At 50.4% G+C, this 18,569-nt stretch overlaps 1 protein-coding gene and 1 long non-coding RNA gene across 6 annotated transcripts; one reads left to right on the top strand and one right to left on the bottom strand.

The window, feature by feature from the left end:
- The first annotated feature begins 513 nt into the window (after window positions 1-513).
- On the top strand, window positions 514-12,535 carry LOC111094527. Of its 5 annotated transcripts, none has more exons than XR_005385837.1 (5): window positions 514-546; window positions 1,313-1,442; window positions 7,620-7,834; window positions 8,257-8,450; window positions 11,651-12,535. It is a non-coding gene; the product is annotated as an uncharacterized LOC111094527 (long non-coding RNA). The 5 variants fall into 5 exon arrangements; XR_005385835.1 differs by lacking the exon at window positions 514-546 and adding an exon at window positions 553-840 and having other exon boundaries at window positions 1,313-1,492; XR_005385834.1 differs by lacking the exon at window positions 514-546 and adding an exon at window positions 553-840 and having other exon boundaries at window positions 7,617-7,834.
- Window positions 12,536-16,742: 4,207 nt separating this feature from the next.
- On the bottom strand, window positions 16,743-17,669 carry OR10J14 (olfactory receptor family 10 subfamily J member 14). The gene is given in 1 exon segment (NM_001388780.1): window positions 16,743-17,669. A coding segment is annotated over 1 exon segment (927 nt).
- Between the last annotated feature and the right edge of the window lie 900 nt (window positions 17,670-18,569).

Consider the following 18,569-nt stretch of genomic DNA (forward strand, 5'->3'; position numbering starts at 1 on the left):
TCCCTAGAACTGTGAGAAATTAGAGAGGCCACTCAGTCTGTGGTATTTTGTCATAGCAGCCTGAAAGATGAAGATGTTGTGGTGTTCAGTTGAAACATTTTCGCTTATTTGCAATTTGGATAGTCCCTTTAGTGAAGTGTCCACTCAAGCCACCTGTCCATTTTTCTTTTGGATTCTTTGGACATTATCTTTTTTTTTTTTTTAAAGATTTTATTTATTCATGAGAGACAGAGAAAGAAGCATAGAGGGAGAAGCAGGCTCCTTGCAAGGAGCCCGATGTGAGACTCGATCCCCTGGCTGGGATCACACCCTGAGCTGAAGGCAGACACTCAACTGCTGAGCTACCCAGGTGCCCCTCTTGGACATTTCCTTTAAAGAGTTCTTCACATATATTGGATAGAAAGCTTTTATCATCTTCTCCCAAATTAACGGATTTAGTGAAATACCAATAACATTCCCAATAGTTTATTTTGTGTCAATTGAAAACTCTAAGATTTCCATGGAAACGCAGAAGACCAGGAATAGCTAAGAACATTCTAAAGAAAGGTAGAGGGTTACTTTACTGGATTTCAAGATATTTTAATGTGAGAGTAGTTAGGACCTTGTGGTACTGGCACACAGACCAACGGAATGGTAGACAAGGAACAGATTCACACTTGGATACTTGATTTAGGACAACGTGGCATTGAAAGACAGTAGAAAAGATACCCCCCCCCCCACCCCCAGCCAATAATTCTGGATCAACTGAATATCCAAATGGAAAAAAACTAAAACCCGATCCTGGCCTCACGTCTTATTCCAAGATAAAATTGAGGCAAATTATAGATGAAAACACGTAAGGTAAAATGATGAAGCTCCTAAAAGTTCATGTGAGAACATCTTTATGATCCTGGAAAGGGTTTAAGTAGGATACCCAAAGCACGAACCATCAAGGGGAGACTGAGGAGTCAAACAACGGTGACCTAATGTTTTTATATCAAAAGATAGTGTGAAAAGGCAGCCCTTGCAGAGGGGGCGGGCCACGGGAGAAGCTGTGTGCTGGGAGTGGTTGCCAGACTGTGGTGCCGGCTGACTTCAGGCTGGCTCTGGTCAACGGGAGGTTGGAGGGCAGAAGGAAGGGAGGGGCAAGGATCTCTTTCCTTCCCTGTCCCCCGCCCCACCTCCTCAGCTGTCGGCGGCTCTCCAGCAGCAGCTGCATCTCCTCTATGGTTCCCACTCTAATTCCAGCTTTTACCGGCTGGTGCCAACCCCTGGGTTCTGAGAACTCTTCCAGTATTCGACCCCACTAGTGCTCTAACTCCCATCCTTTCAGCCCCACCTGACTTCAGCGCAGCCGCCTGGACAGCTCTGGAGGGCTTCAACTCCTCTCAAGCACAGCCACTTCTTTCACCGCCTGTCCTGGGGTTCCTACTACACCGTAGAGGTTTCCAAGAGCCTGCTTGGTGAGCAAACATGTGCAGCTAGGAAATCAACCCCCTGAAGGTGACCCTCCGTAAGTGAGAGACGGCAACCAATGAACCAATGTTTGTCCCAGTCAATCTTTAGGTGGAAAAATCTGCATGTCCTACATGCTTCTCAGAAGATCCAGGGGGTGGGATTGGGCTTCCATTGACTACAGCAGTGACCTCAACAATACACCTTATGTTGCATTTTCTTCCCCCCCTCATTCTAACACCCCTAGCTTCTTGGAATCCCCTCCTAAATTATAGTTAACCCTTCAACAACATGGGTTTCAAATGCATAGGTCCATTTTTACATGGATTTTAAAAAATACAGTATGGTAGGTGTATTTCCTCATGATTTCTAACATTCTTCTTAGCTTTATTGGAAGGAGAACAGCATACAGCCCGTAGCATACAAAATAAGTGTGAATCCAGTGTAGTTGGTAAGGCTTTTGGTCAACAGTAGGCTATTAAAGTTTTTAGGGAGTTATAATTGGATTTTTGACTGCATGGGGTAGGTGTCTGTGCCCCTAACCCTTTCACTGTTTGAGTCCATTGTATTTGCTCATGAGCTCTGGTCTCAGGCTCTGAGTTTCAGGGGGGAGGAGGGAATCCAAGCCAAGACACTGCTTTCTCTTAGTCCTTCCAGTGTAGGGGTGATACCAGATTTTTTATGTTAATCCCTGGTTGGTTTCCTTGTATCCTGTTTGAGTTCCTGTATTGACTTCCTTATGTCTTCCATATGCAGGGTTGACTATCATCCTAGTTACTCTGACAAACCATCCTGGTCTCTCCCCCTCTATCTTACCTTGCAGCTTTTCCAAGTTCTGACCTCATAGCCGTGAATCTGCATGGGTTCCTGACCATTTTTCTTCACTCTCACTCTTAAGTCATCTGGTCTTAGACGTTGATCGTTTTCTGTGTTACAAGAACAGGACATTTCACGGTGGTTGGTTGAACTTTGGAGACCAACTGCCAAGGTTCAAATCCTGACTCTGTTATGAGTGGTGGTGGCCAGGTCTTGTCTTCTCCCCACTTGAGGTTCTCATGTGTTAGGTGAGAATAAGATGGATGTTAGTTAGGTTTAGATGAGTTAATGCATCTAGGACAATCCTGATAGGTAAATAGCATTAAATAAATGTTCCTTTTCATTGCAACTCCAGAATCTATACTTGTTTTCTATGCTGATTCATCATGGATATTTCCCTTAACACTTTGATCATTTTACTCACCTACGAATACTTGCTGAATGTCTATTCCATATTTGCAGCTGTAGGCCACCCTGTCCCTTGCAGCTTAATATTTTATTTTATTTTATTTTATTATTTTATTATTTTATTTTCTTTTTTCTTTTTTTTTATTGGAGTTCAACTTGCCAACATATAGCATAACACCCAGTGCTCATCCCATCAAGTGTCCCCCTCAGTGCCTTTCACCCAGTCACCCCCACCCCCCGCCTACCTCCCTTTCTACCACCCCTTGTTCGTTTCCCAGAGTCAGAAGTGTCTCATGTTCTGTCTCCCTTTCTGATATTTCCCACTCATTTTTTCTCCTTTCCCCTTTATTCCCTTTCACTATTTTTTTATATTCCCCAAATAAATGAGACCATATAATGTTTGTCCTTCTCCGATTGACTTACTTCACTCAGCATAATACCTCCAGTTCCAACCACGTTGAAGCAAATGGTGGGTATTTGTCATTTCTAATGGCTGAGGAATATTCCATTGTATACATAGACCACATCTTCTTTATCCATCCATCTTTCGATGGACATCGAGGCTCCTTCCACAGTTTGGTTATTGTGGACATTGTGCAGCTTAATATCTTAGAAACCAAATTCTCCATCTGTCTCTACCAGCAACTCTCCCATTCCCCCAAGAGAAGCTTTTATTTCTAACATTTTCTTGAGAATATCATTTCTTCTAGTCGTAACTGCAGTAATTATTACAAACTCATACAGTGGCCTGTATCTGTGAAAATGCTTTTTAAAACCTAATGCTAAGCTACAGACACCCTGAGGACAGGGTTAGTATCTTGACCGCATTTCTCCAGCAGCTAACCATTTATTTAATTTCTAGTAAATGACCGAGAAACGTTTGTTAAATAAGTTACCTCTCATCTTCACTCTGAGATGGAACAAGGTTTTTTTACTGAGTTTTCCATATGAAAGAGTAACCCCAAGGAGATAGGTCGTTGCTTCTGTGTTCACCACCTTGATCTAGAAATTCATTTTTTATAATAAATTTATTTTTTATTGGTGTTCAATTTACCAACATACAGAATAACACCCAGTGCTCATCCCGTCAAGTGCCCCCCTCAGTGCCCGTCACGGTGGGGGTGAATGGGTGATCTAGAAATTCAACCACGTTTAAGTGGCTGAGACAGACATTCCTTTAGTTTGGAAAACGTGTAGTTACTTTTTACTCCTTCCTTTACGCCTTCCTATCCTTCACTACCCTCGCCTGGGGTTGTTCCTTAGCATCGTGTCTCTGATTCTGATATGCCGCCTTCACCCTGGACCCTCCATCCCTGCTGGGGCCTCCCTGGGGGCTTTCATCTGTGTCGCCCACTGTTGATACGGAGCTGCGTCAGCCTGAGGATGGACTGGTCTGAGCATCAGAGAGCCAGGATGGAGCTTGCTACTAATGGCAAGCTTCTGGACTCCATGAAGGATCCTTTGAAGGGGTGACACTGTGGTGACCCCTCCCCCTGCTCCTGTCACCACACTTCTGCTGCCTCTTCATCCCGTCGTAGCCTCGCTCGACATGGGGGGTGGCTTTGTACTGTCGTAGGTCCCTCTTGGCAGCAGGTGCATCTCCCACCAGGGGTGAGTGGGTGGAGGGCTCCTTCCCTCTGGGTCTTCCCCAGGCTCTCTGGAGGTGGGGGGCAGGCATGGGCTGCAAGGGGTGACTGGGGTTCCTCTCTCAACAGTTGGAGCTGGGCTTCAGCCTCATACTCCCCTGCCTCCCATGTGTACCTTTGTCTTCTGGGGCAGGACGTATTACGCGCATATGTTTCTATCCATGAGAACCCCCATTCCTAGTGCACCCTCCGGAATGGGAAGGCCAGCCTTCAAAAGAAAAGCAGATTGTAGCAATGTCTAAGGTGTCGTGGAAGAAGAGTAAGAAGCCACTCTAACCAACTCTTCTCTAGCCTGGGCTGGGGAGAGCCGGGAGGGGACCGTGCGTGTATAGGATTCTTGGGCTTATGGCCTCTGGTAACCCAGCCTCATCCTCCTAGGCTGAGCCACTGGCATTAGCCACTCTGGACGTTGGGCTCTTCCTCGGAGGTCTCGAGGCAGCACCAGGCAAGGATGCCGTCAGGGGACTTCCTATGTGTGGGAGTCTCCGCGATCAAAATCAGTGTGGTGGTGCAAACCTAAAATACCACGAGGAGGAAGACTCAATAGAAACGGAAGGCCGTGGAAAGATTTGTCAGAATTAGGACAGCAAGTGGTGTGTGCAGGGCAGGAGCGCTTTGGGGGGAGGGGGCTGACAGGTGGAGATATTTATACACACGCTCGGTGACCGGAAGGCATCTGGTTTCCTACAGAAACAAATTTGAATAGGTGATCTAGGATAATCCTCTGTAAATAGGATTTCTGTGTAAATGCGGTAGAAATAACCTGTGGCTGTTTCTCCTGAGGTCTTTGAAAACAAGTAAGTTCTAGGGTGCCGGTAATGGGTTAGGTAATCTCTTAAATAATTTATGACAAGTGGAGGTAAGCAAAGTGCACGGTTGGGAAGAGAAGCCCTACAACTTGCCTCCAGGACCACCAGGGCTTTCAGGGGGAAGGATATGCAAGTGTCTCTTTTCCGTGCTGTTCCAGGCCCCCAGCTGCAGCTTCTGGCGAGGTCTGGGTTCAAGGCCACCATGGGCCTTGGGTGGCGCTTAGCTCCTGTGTTCAGGGTCCTTGCGGGATTTAGTCTAGAGTGTTGGCCCGAGGCCGGGTTCCCAGGGTGTCCGGGACTCCAAGCAGCTCACCAGTCTGCGCCCCCATACCCTCCAGGGCCACCTCCCTGCACGACACCCCTGAGCCCAGAAGCTTTGTCATGGAGCCTGTGACTTGGTGACAGTCAGTCCTGCGGCCCACCTGAAACCCCACCCCCAGGGCTGCGCTTGCCCTCGCTCCCCCCTGCCTTCTCTCCCACCCCATTCTCCTGTGGGGCTTTTGCTCCATTCCCTGGGTCTCTTGGACAGGAGCCCCCGGGACACTTAGCAACATCCGTGCACCTGAGTGACTCGGGCCGTGAGCTCGCGGAGCAGGGCTTTGCCCCCGGAAGCCCCTGGGGTTGGATCTCTGCACTCCTTTCCCGTGCCAGCCGCGTGCCCGGCCCTGGGATGAGGGCCCCGTCGTGCCCCGGGCCCCCGGGGTCCCCCCAAGCCAGGGCTCGTGCACGGAACACCCGGAGGGCGCTCGGCCCGGGGACGGAGTCTAGGCTGCTCGGATTCCTCGGCTCCTGTCGCTGGTGAACCAAGACCCAATGGTGCTGTGCGTGGACGGGCCCTGGCCCTCGGTCCCTCGCACCTGGCCTCGCCATCGGCAGGTCCCCGGGGCATCACGGGCACTTTCCAAAGCCTCACTTCGGGCCAGGACACCTGAGCCGCTTACAGGTGAGCCTTCCCGGGTTCACATTCGGAATTCGGTGACCGGACATAAACGGGTGTGCAGGGCTGGCCCCGAGGGCGCCCGGCCTGGGTGGGGGAGCCCCGAGCTTGCTCCAAAGCTCCCCTGCAGTTGCCTTGGGGTCTGGGGTTGGTGGCTCTCGAGCCAGGGACCCTGCACCTTCATCCTGAGCCATGCTCAGTGTGGCCGAGCGGTCGTGTGTGAGGGTAATGTCTGCGCGGCTGCTTGGGGAGACCGGCTCTCCCTGACTTCCGTCAGAAACCTACCGTGAGGCGTTAGGAAAAGTTAATTGCTGATATTAGTGAGGATACGCAGAAAAGAGCATCTCGTCTGTTACCGTGCTAATCTAATTTTCCTAGAGGGAGATATGATTTTATATACATTTAAACCTTTAAAACGTTCCCTTCGTCTTGAAATTCAAAATCTTAATACATTATCTTCCATATCTTTACCCTTAAGGCAATTTTTTTTATTTGGTTTTGACTTTAATTTTCAAAATTTATTCTTAAGGTAATACACGCCCATAGTTTAAAAATCAACAGCACTAAAAAGCTCATAATGAAAGTTTCCTGCTTTATCCTTCCTTCTTCCTAAGTCCTAATTCCCAGAAGCAATTCATTTAGCAATGTCTTCTGGTATTTACTTTTCTATTCCTTATACAACTTCATTTATCAAATTTAGGGAATCTATTAACTTCCTGTTATAGTGGAGCTAATTTAAATTCTTAAGCCTTCCCACGATCATGCTAATGTCTTTAATGTAGATCTTTTTGCATGTATTAGACTTTTCTTGGCTCTATATATGTAATTTTGAGATTCGCGGAATTATTAGTTTTCCACCGAGCTGTATATTCAGATTTTTCCCCATGTAGCTTTGTCCTTGCACAGATACAGGGATAGCACAATGTTTATTCACTGCCGCATTGTTAGTAATAAAGATTAATGCCAAACTAAATGTCTGTTATCAGGGGACAGATTAAATGACTGTAGGATACTCTCCCACTGCTAAAAAAAACACGGACTGGATCTTGTCCCTGGTCAGCAGGTGCAGGTGGAGCGAAATTTCTATGGGAGTGAAGATGGGAGGATCGCTTGGCACGAGCCCTCTGTGCGGGCCGTGTGCATTCTTCATCCCTGTGGTGGCGAGGCAGGTACTCGCAGGGCATCTCGGGGCGCCCATGTGCCCCCCCCACCCTCCGTGCCCCTTCTCCAGGCCAGCCGGGCCATCACCCCTGGGCAGTGGTTCTCCTGTTGAGTCCCTTTTCATTCTGGATCCCAGTCTTTGGACGGTGCTCCACTTTTCCGCCTTTCCTGCCACCTCCGCTTCCAACTCCTTTTATTCCATTTGGAAGAACTCTAATACCCGCTTAAAATAGAGCCCGAGTCATTAATAAAAGAAATATTTTCATTCTTTGTAGGTCAATCTTGTTCTAGAAAATAAACGACGAATATTCGAATGTATATATATGCAAGTCAGATTTCGTACCGTTGCATTTGGTCATCTTATTTTTTTTCTTTTTCCTTATTTTTGCTCTTCCCCATGGGAAGAAGGTCGGGGAAGAAGGATTCTAGATTCAGGGTCAAGGAGTAAACCTGCCCGTAAACCAGGGACAGCACAGGGCTCCAGATGGAGGCTGGACACCAAGGCGTTTGGAATGGACCGAAGTTCACCCTGTCCCTAGTCTGAGACCTCCTGTCCAGAACTTGCTCCTCCAGCTCCGTGAGGACTGTCCTGTGAGGCCCACGGATGAAACTGAGACGTCAAGGTTGTTTCCTGTTACGCATGTGAATTAACCACATGGGAGGCTCTCACACTGTACACTTGCTAAGTCTGTCAAGAGCCCAAGTGAGGGCAGCCTGGTCGTGGGCCCGTGGGTGGGAGGCTGTGGGCCCCCGGGGAGGGCTGGGGAAACCCACTTCCGTCTGGGGGCGGAGCAGGTCCCGTGATTGCATCAGCCCCCGTGCCTCAGTGGGGGCTTCGTTGTTCTCCCATTGGCTCTTGGCACTGAGCTTGCAAATCCTTTTCGGAGATAAAGGGGTGAAGAACGTTCCCAGGGTTTCACGGTGTCTTAGATAGGGGGACCTGGGGTGGGAGAGAGGTACCATGGGGTTCATCCTCCCGGCCACACACGTGGAACACCTCTAAATACTCACTTAGTATCTCTTCTCTGCCCCCTTTTTCTTACAGACCTGGTCAGGGACGTGTTTTCTTGCCTGAGAGAGAGCAAGGAAAGCTCCCTCCAGGGGCCGCGCATTGTCAGCGGCCAGTTGAGAGCCTGGCCTCCTTCAGAGCTTGCCCCTGTTCTTTGCAGCCAAGGCCAACCTCATCCACACATTTGTTCTCCTTCAACAAAGGCTTACTGAGCTCCTGTAAAATGGCAGGTACAGTCCCCTGCATACCTGAATAATACAATTTTGAAAATGTGTCCAAAGTTCTCGCTTCTGAAGGTTGAACAAAATCCTGTTACTAGGTGGATTCCATTGAGAGCTAAACAATTCTACAAAATCCTATTTATGTGTAATCAGTTTATTGATCACTTTTAACACAGTTGGATGGGGATAAACAGTTTCTCCCCACCCCCCCCCAACTTCTATTTCCAACGAGGCTCTGTAGAATCTCTATTTCCTGTCTTTTAATGCTATTTTGGACACAGTCTATAATGTTTCCTCCTCTTTCAATTATTAAAAGTTGAGATCCCGTCTCCTCACTCCGCCGGCCCTGTCCATGGGCAGACTTGTGGTTTGGAAGATCCAAAGATCAGTAGGGTCGGTGGTTGGTTCTTTTGATTTGCCTCTTCCTCTAGCTGTTCGAGTTGGGGAGAGAGGGCTGGAGAGCCAAGGTGTATTTCAGTCTCTTCCTCCTCCACTTTAGCAGCCTTGGAAATCCTGGTTGGGATTGCCAGGCTGGCTCTGAAATCTCTCAGACTTAGTCTGCAAGGCTTAGTCCTTTAAGGCGTTGAGTGGGGAAGGAGGGAGACAGAGACCAGTGGCTGTTAACTCCGGCAACAGCCTCACCGGCAGCCTCTACCCCTCCCCATGACTGTCCCCATCCTTTCTCTAGCTGCTGCTGCTGCTGCTGGATTTGGGGGTGTAGTAGACTTCCAGATGTTCCCTCTGGCACATGCAGGAGTTCTTTACAAGGGCCCGTAAAACCTGGACATGGGAAAGCGGAGACCCTTCCTCCAGAGGACCTGGGCACTCTTGGAGCTCCTGGCAGACTGCCCTCAGGTGGGGCCCTGCAAGTCACCACCTAGCTACTCGGTGGGGTCCGTTTGGCTACAAGAAACTCCTGTTTCCGTCCTGCCATCTGCCCTGTGTCTGATCACCTATTTACCCTGTTGGTGAAAGAGGGATCTCCTCTCTCTGTAAATGACATGAGGTGCCCAAATACAGGACCATTGATGCTAGAGGAGATGGGTGGTGGTGGGTTAGCCCCCCACAGCCCTGGGGGAGGGCACCACAGGCCATGCAGGGCTGAACCAGAAGGGGCCTAGGAGGCAGGCTGGCTCTGCAGGGACCGGGTGAGGTGGCCCTTGGTTTCCATGGGAAAAGAAAGGGCTTCCTTACAAAAATGTCACAAGTTGGCAGGTAGAAGACACAGTTTAGGGTTAGGACCAGGTGGACATAGCTGGTCCCGCTAAGAGGGAAATTAGCTGGGCAGGGAGCCTTTCTACTTGGCGGGAGGGGGAGGGGGTTGATTCATGGTTAGGCCTTCCGGGCTCTGAGAGACGCAGAGATGTCCAGACGGCAGGTGGAATTTCAGGCCTTAGAATGCATCCTGCCCTCTGATTCCCTTCCTGCTCACCTTCTGGGTCCAGGGACGGGTCACGGAGTTCGCTGCCCAAGAAGACCTCCGACAAGCAGATGAGAAGCACTGCCCTGCTGAGGAATTCTGTGACTCTGAATCGAGGGAGGGAGTGGGATCCCCACAGCAAGCCCTGTGTTAACCTGGGGGAGAGAGGCCTGAAGGAAGACAAGACTGTGGTTCTGGTGGGGGGCGGGGAGTAAGGCTGGATCTAGGGTCGTCCGATGAGGCCCAAATATTAGTGACCCTCTTTAAAATAGGCCTTCCCTTCAGATAGTTTTCGGTCTGGGATGGCAAGACCCCCTCCCATACGTGTTCCTTGGGAGGTTGGTGGCCTTCTGGCAAGACCCTCCCAAAGGCAACTGGGCCCAGTTGGCGAGAGGCTTCCCACGTCACCTTGAGGGTTGGACTACTCTTACCCCTTCTCTTGTACGCTTCAAACCATATTCTCGGTGTCTCCAGAGGGGTGGGGTGGTCTAGAGAGCTCTGAGTGTTGTGCCGAGGCACCAGGACCCTGGGTACAGGGGTGACAGTGGCCACGGAAGCACACAGAGTGGTGGCTGCTGCCCGCCTGAAGCTTCCTTCCCAGCTGCAGCTTAACCGAGAGCCCCCACTGTCCTTCCCTCCCTGTCAGGTCTGCCCCCAACTTCCGAGGGAGCGTGTCCAGTGGGGATGGGGGGCGGCGTGGAGGAAGAGGCAGCGGGGAGCCAGGGCCCCCACCTGTGCCCTGACACAGCCGTCTGTGTGGTGGGGAGAGGCCCCAGCCATGCTGCCTGCGCTTCTGCGCGGTGTGAAGGAAGGAGGGAACATCTTCTCCTTCTGCACAATGTCTGCGGGACCCCAGGGCTGACTTTGGGGGAACCTGAGGCTCCCGACTGCCCCCTGCTCCCTCCCCACCACTGAGGGACATCAGGGCTTCTCAGTCCTCGGAGACCTCTGCCCCTGGAGCAGAGCGCCCCTCTCCTCCTGCCCCTTGTGCTCCCGATGGCCCATCTGTCCCTACCACCCTTCACGTCCCCACACGGCCTGTCCATCCCCTCTGCTCCTTGGGCCCCAACCCCAGCTGAGCCTGTCGCCTGTGAAAGTTCCCATCTACACTTAGGATCCCTCCAACTAGATCTGACCCCACGCTTTCCCGAGTCCCAGATCCACGGATCCAGCTGCGTCCTGGTCTCTCCACTTGAATACCTGGCCCCTCAATCCTAAAGGTCCAAATCAAGCTGATGGCTTCCCACCCAGCCTGTCCCCTCTTCCGGGGCTCCCCGTGTTGGTCGAGGCCACCAGTCTGCCCAGCTGCCTGAGCCAGGACTCCCTGTGTCCTTTCTGATTCCACCTGCCCCCCCTCATCCTAGAACCAGGCAGTGCCCATCGCGGCTCCCATGATCCCCAGGCTTCCCGTGTCCCTCCAGCAGCACTGCGTCCATGCCAGCTCCGGCTGCTGTCACCTGTCATAGCCCCACGGTGGCTTCTAGTCCACGTCCTGCCAGTCTTGGCCTCCGGCCTATTTCTCCCTCCACCAGCAGTGAACTCCCCGCATTACAGATCAATCACATCTTTGCTTTGCTTGGGCCTGTGAGCGTGTCCTCCACTGTCTAGGATGCGTCCTCAGTAGTTCTGGTCATAAAGTCCTGGGGTTGCCTCCACGGGTGACTTGGCTCGCCTGTCAGTGCCTGTGAACCCAGCTCTATAAAACCTAGCATTTCTCACATTTTCTTTTTCCATATCTTTGCGGATGCAGCTTTCTTTGCCTGATCTTTTTTTTTTTTTTCTTTTCCAGACTCTTCTGCGACCTTTCATCCAGCTGACTCATCCTAAGCTTAAATTCCACTTGCCCTGGTAGCTCTTCTGTGACCCCTACACTTGGTTGGAACCACCCTGCCCCCCTCCCCACCGCCCGTGTTCTTAACATCCCACATTTCTCCTACTTCTTGTAGCTGCTTAACTTTTGGGCTCCCCTGCTTGACTCTTGACATTATGAGGGCAAAGGGCCTGATGCCTTAATCACTGCCTCTCGCACGGTGTCTGGCATGCCAGGATACCTTTGATGAAGTTATTTTAACCTCGATAAGCTCCAGCTAGAAACACGGGAGTGAGATCACCTAGATGCAATCCCTGCCCCCTTTTACAAACCTGGGTGGGAGGAGATGCAAAGAGAGGTTAGAGCATCCAGGCAAGTGGCAGAGGTAAAATCAGAACGCAGACAGTCTGACTCCAGATCCTCATTCTCCACCCCTTTGTGATGCTCTCTCTCAAAGATGCTCTTTGCAGGTAATGCCATGGTTCAGCTGCTCTTTCTACCCCAGTTTAGAAACCGTGTAGGACTGCTGCCAGAAATTTTGTGTTTCCCTTTTGTGGTCTGTTTAGGATGTTAGCAGGCCACATTTCGGAGCTGTCGGTGTGGGCATAAAACCTACTTTGTAAGGTTGTTATAAGGATCACAGAAGGTCTTTTGAAGACCCTTATGAAGTGCAGAGGGGGATAAAGTTTTGAGGGTACTGTCTTAAGTAATGAGGATGAGTGTCCCGTGGCTGGCACGGCGGCGCCCATGTAGTAAATCCTCAACAGTGGTAACTGTCTTCTGCTTTGAACCACATCGCTTTAGTGTTCTGGAATCCTCCTTCCTCTCATGAGTTAATAAAAACATCTACAGGGAATGCACCCCTTAGCCCTTAGTGACCTCTGCCTCTTTCTTTCGACTCTTGTTTCTGGAGCTAGTTGCTTCCCACAACCAAACGTTGGGTTGTTGACGGTATTTGTGTTTGCTTTCTCCCCAGTTAATATCTTTAAAGGCAGGAGAAATGGGGGCTGGGAGACTAGGTGGTGAGAAATCTGGTCCCGGTAACAAAGGGGTCTGAGGTTCCGTTGCAGGGTGATTTGAAATCTAAAATCACTCTCTTTGCCTTATGAAGGATTTGTAATTTTGTCAAAAGTACGAGGGTATGTCCTGATTATTTCTCCCAGCTGTTGACAGGGTTGTTGACCTGTAACGTGTCAGCGTAAGGTGTACAACATAATCTGGTTTATGTATGTACCGTGAAATACTACCATAGTAGGTTAACAGCCGTCACCGCACGAGGTTACACATTATGTTTTTCCTTGTAATGAGAACTTTGAGAGCTAGTCTCTTAGCAACTTTCAAATATATCATATAGTTTTGCTGTACATCTCCAGAACCTATTTTATCTTCTCCCTGGAGGTTTGTGCCTCTTTGACCCTCTTCATGCAGTTCTCCTCTGCTTGACTCCTCATCTCTGCCAACCACAAGCCTGACCTGAGAGGGACGTGTGTGTGTGTGTGTGTGTGTGTGTGTGTGTGTGTGTGTGAGAGAGAGAGAGAGAGAGAGAGAGAGAGAGAGAGAGAGGGTTTTTTTTTTTTTTTTTCTTTTTGGATTCCACACATAGGTGAGATCATACAGTATTTATGACTTTTTCACCTAGGACTATGCTAAGTGCTCTGATCTTTAATTTTATGTGGCCCAGCACTTTCTTCAAAATTTAAGAGAAACAAGTTTTTAAAGATCCTATCCTAGTATGGGTTTAGGATGTATGTATTTATTTATTTATTTATTTATTTATTTATTATTTATTTAACTTTTATTTATTTAATTAATTTTTAAAAAAAATATTTTTATTTATTCATTCATGAGAGACACAGGGGGAGAGAGAGAGGGAGAGAGGGAGAGAGACAGAGACACAGACAGAGGGAGAAGCAGGCTTCATGCAAGGAGCCAATGTGGGACTCGATCCCCGGTCTCCAGGATCACACGCTGGGCTGAAGGCAGGTGCTAAACCGCTGAGCCACCCGGGCTGCCCGGTTGGGATGTTTTTAAATGAAAAAGTCACATCAACTTCTGTGATGTGAGGGGATTAATTAATGTGATGACTAGCGGATCCTGAAGCAACTGGGAAGTTGGCTTGTGGGAAGCCTGGGGAAGGAAAGGAGTACACACCCAAGTGACCCTGCTGCTGTGGCCCGGCTGACTGTTTTTCAGGGGAAGGGTGACTGCAAAGGTCACAGAAAAGCAGAGAGTGCATCTGAAAACCTGCCGGGAAGTCCAGGTGCAACACCGTGTGTGTAGCGGGTGCTCAAGGATTGAGGGTTTATCGAGCACTCGTTCTGCTGAGTGCTGTCGGGGGATGGTTCCAAACAATGAGAAGAACTGTTCCTGGTCCTACTATGTGCTCGTTTGTGACCTGGTGAGAGAGACCCACCTGTAGTCAAACAGCAAAAGCATAAGGAGAAGAATGCCACGCCAACAAATTTCCACACACACAACTGTAGGACACATAAGAAAGAACAGTTGCCTGGGTTGGAGGGAGGTGAACGGAGCTGTGGAAGGCCACGTAAGGCAGTGTTTATAACCAGCTAAGTCTGTGCAGAATACAGGCGAGGGGATTAAAAAAATAATTTTTTTTTTTTTTGCCCAAGAGAGAAGCCAACCAGGAAGCACTCTTCTTTCCTATGGCCAACAGACTGGTGGTTACCAGAGGGGATGGGGAGGGGGCAAACTGGTGATGGGGATCAAGGAGGGCACCAGGGACGAGCATCGGGTGAGGTATGGACCTGTGGAATCACCAGACTGTACCCCAAAAACTACTATTACGCTGTAAGTTAACTAACAAAACTTAAACTTTTTTCATGGTCAGCGAGGTAGGATTAAGCATCGTATTCATCAAAGGTGCTGTTGGGTGCAGAGCGAGGACCCAGACCAGGCTTCTGGGGTCAGGCCTCTTCCCACTCCACCCTGATGCAGCAGCAGCTGATCTAAAAAGTTAGTAGCTTGTAAAGTTAGAAACCTAGACAGCTAGTTGGCCACGGTCTGGAGGGTCTAGAGGAGAGGTTTCTCCGTTAGGGTTTAGGACTCTTCTCTGGCAGCTGCTCTTGGGCTCAGCTCTGATGTTTAACTTCTGCGTGCACAAGTGGCTGGTGAAGCAGCTGCCATTGGGGGCATCTGGGTGGAGGGGATACCGGGGAAGACCTGTGCTCTGGTCCCGGGACTGGGGAGCAGCGGCTGTGGGGAGAAGCAGACAGGGACGAGCAGCTGGAGGAGGTGATGCTGCCACTGGGCAGGTTAGAGCGGGTTCGTCCCCACCTGGGCCTCCTGCTCAGAACAGCCCTCCCAGTCCTACTGCCTCCTTTCTACACACAAGGACAGGTCTGAGGGCACGGAGGGGTCGCTAGTCCAGAGGGAACTGGGGACGATGGGTAATGAGAGCTGGCGCTATGCGTAGTCTTGGTGGCAGGTGGGGTGGTGCTGTCCTACAGTCCTGGAGACCCTTCCTTCTGGAGGAAGGGGTGCCCCCTCACCCCCAAGGGATGCTGTCTTTGCACGTGGGGGAGGGATTCCTGGTGGGCAGAACCCGAGGGCGCCGTCAGAGGAGGCCTTATAGCAGATCTGGGGCTCTCGGACGGGCTTTTGACCTCTTAAAATCTCCTATAGGAGGGCTTGCTTCTAGGATGCAGAAATCTCAGAGGATGCAGGACAAAACACAGAGCCGACCAGGCCTTGAGAGAGCTATGGTTTTCCCATCTAGAATCTCAGATGTCTGCACAGCCAGACCTTACGTGATGAGCTCCTTGGATGTCACCATCCCTTCCCCGGATGAAGGAAAAGGCAGGCACTCCCTTAAAAAGACACATGGCATCAAGGAATGGGCAGAGAAGCATCCCTAACACAATCCTGAGGAGAAGGGGCACGACACTGAGCCTCTAAGCCTCCCCACCATCACCTGAGGTAGTAAGAGGTATGTGCAGGCAGGAAACCAGAGAAGGTCCCAGAAGCTCTGGGGGGAGGACCGTTTCTTTAGGAGACCTAGTAGGAATAGATGTTTTTGTTTTGTTTTTTTCTTTTAAGCCTTTTTCGGTGAGCAACTACTCCTGACTGCTGATGTGTGTTTGGTTGTTTTTCCTTTTTTTTGGTGTTACCCAAGGATGCCATGGTGTGTGCAAAAGAATACTCCCATGGTTCTCACTCCAAACAGAACACCGCTCTTTTTGATCAACTTATTTTTCTTCACAACGATGAGAGAGAAGCTGCCTCCATGGAGAGGACCAGCAGCCAGGGAGATTCTGATGAGCATGGTCAGATTTGCCCAAGGGGTGTGTGGGGTGCAGCCGCGGCCAGCGCTCTGGGGACCATGCTGATGGAAGCAAGGGCTTTAGTAGAAATCCAACAATGGAAGCTAAACTTTGAAGGACCAAACTAGTGTCTTACAAATTTGTTAACTTTTTTTTTTTTAATACATGTCTCACCTTTCCCAAAGGTTCTGATATAATTTGAATATTGACTGTCTTTACCTTGTTGGCAAGATTTTGTCTAATTTTCTGTAGGTTATATTATGAAAATTACAGGCATTTTTATTTTCATAAAACTACCACATTTAATATGCTTTTAAGAGGTTCCTTCCCTCGCTTTAGAAATGCAGATACGATTTCTTTTTTTTTTTTTTAAGATTTTATTTATTTATTCATGAGAGACACAGAGAGAGAGAGAGGCAGAGACACAGGCAGAGGGAGAAGCAGGCTCCATGCAGGGACCCCAATGCGGGACTCGATCCAGGGTCTCCCGGATCACACCCTGGGCTGAAGGCGGCGCTAAACTGCTGAGCCACCCAGAGATCCCCACTGATATGATTTCTTAAAAATGAGGCCCATCCTCCCTGACCTTTCAGGTTCCCAGATGAAAATGCCTGGATGAAACCTTGGAATATATGGGAACAAAGATTAAGATTTGTTATGGTGGGGGTGCAGAAGTCTGACGGGCATACCCCACAGCAGGAGGGACTGCACAGGACACACTTGTAAGGTGGGAGGCAGTGAAGGTGCGTGTCGCTCAGGGGTAGAGATCCCCAACAGACACGATCAGCGTATTAGATGTTTCTTCCCACAGCTCTGCGGAGGGCGTCTTTGACCTCCTTGTTCCTTAGGCTGTAGACAACAGGGTTGAGCAGGGGCGTGATGATGGTATAAGTCACCGAGAGGAGGAGGTCTTGTTCTATGGAGTTCTCCGACTTGGGCTTGAGGTAGGCGATGGAGGCGCAGCCGTAGTGGACGATGACCACGGTGAGGTGGGAGGCGCAGGTGGCAAAGGCCTTCTTCCGGCCCTGGGCAGAGCGGATCCTGAGGATGGTGGAGATGATGAGGACGTAGGAGACGAAGACCAGCCCCACGGGGACCAGGATCACAAGTGAACTGACGACAAAATTGATGATCTCATTGACGGTGGTATCAATACAGGAGAGTTTTAGGACCGGGAGGATGTCACAGAAGAAATGTCCAATCACTCTGTGACAGAAGGGTAAGGTAAATATGGAGGTCACCTGGACAACTGCCATGGCAAGGCCGATGCCAGAGGCTCCACACATCAGCTGGACACACACCCTCTTGCTCATGACGACCGTGTACCGCAGGGGGTCGCAGATGGCCACGTAGCGGTCGTAGCCCATGGCCGTGAGCAGGAAGCAGTTGTTGATGGCCAAGGCGATGAAGAAGAACATCTGGGTGGCACAGCCCGCCGAGGAGATGGGCTGGTTCTGGGCTAGGAGACCAGACAGCATCCGTGGAATGGTGACCAGTGTGTACGCGGTCTCCGAACCAGCCAGCACGCTCAGGAAGACGTACATGGGCGTGTGCAGGTGGCGGTCCGTGCAGACGACGGTCACAATGATGGCATTGCCAGCCAGGGTGAAGGTGTACAGGATGAGGAAAACCACAAACAGGATGGTCTGATGTTCACGAAATCTGGAGAATCCCAGGAAAACAAACTGGGTCACCTCTGTGAGGTTGTGTCCCTGCATTCTTCAGTTTCCGTGTCTGAAAACAAGGCAGGGAGTCAGCATGGAGCAGTTGACACCCCGACCTGGACTCGAGCAGGGCTGGAGGGATGCAGGGACCCACCCACGCTCTGCGGTCCTGCTGGATGGTCGGGGTGCTGGCACAGGTCATGGGCCGGCTTCTCCCCGCCCCCTTCCTCACTCCGGGATCGGCTTCCCTTAAGCCTCTGGCTCTGGGGTCCCCGTAAGGGGAGACTACCACAGGGATCTTCCCAGAGTAGCGTCACGAAGGCTATTTTTGTAGGGTGTGGGTGTGAGGATTTTTCCTCTAAGGATGGTGCCCAAGACCCTGACCCCGTGGTGCCCCAGCCTTGTCTGGGTCTCTTCTGGGGGAAAGATGAGCAGCTGGGACAAGGAAACTCAGGGAGTCGGGCTTTACTGGGCTGCTTGGTAGAGGGTGGCTGTGAGCCAGGAAAGACCTAGAGCCGCGTCGGGTGAATTAACCTCAGAGCCGGGATCTTTGGGAACGTTTAATGGGTGTGAAGCTGAGGCTCTGGGCTCGGCCAGGATGTTTGGCCAAGTGTTGGCAACTGCTGTGTTGTAAAAGTGCTAAGAGGGACGTGAGGGTCTAGGGGCAAGTAAACTAAGGGTGGGGTGGGGGGGTCACTGGGAAAGGAGAGGGACCAGTAATAGAAAAGGAAGAAATGAATAAAAGCACTGACTTCTTTTTTTTTTTTTTGGCAGAAGAAATTATAAGAATAAAGAAGTTTAACAGCTTAAAATCAAGTATTCCATGTTGTCATGTAAAGTCCCTCAAGAGCCCTGGACCTCCACCGTGAAGTGGTGGGCAGGGACGGCAGGTGCGGTGCAGACGGGGGCCGGCAGGAGGCGAGGCAGGGAAGACCTGGTCACGCAAGTTTTCCT

This window comes from Canis lupus, chromosome 38 (assembly GCF_011100685.1).
Source record: "Canis lupus familiaris isolate Mischka breed German Shepherd chromosome 38, alternate assembly UU_Cfam_GSD_1.0, whole genome shotgun sequence".
Taxonomy (NCBI): Eukaryota; Metazoa; Chordata; class Mammalia; order Carnivora; family Canidae; genus Canis; species Canis lupus.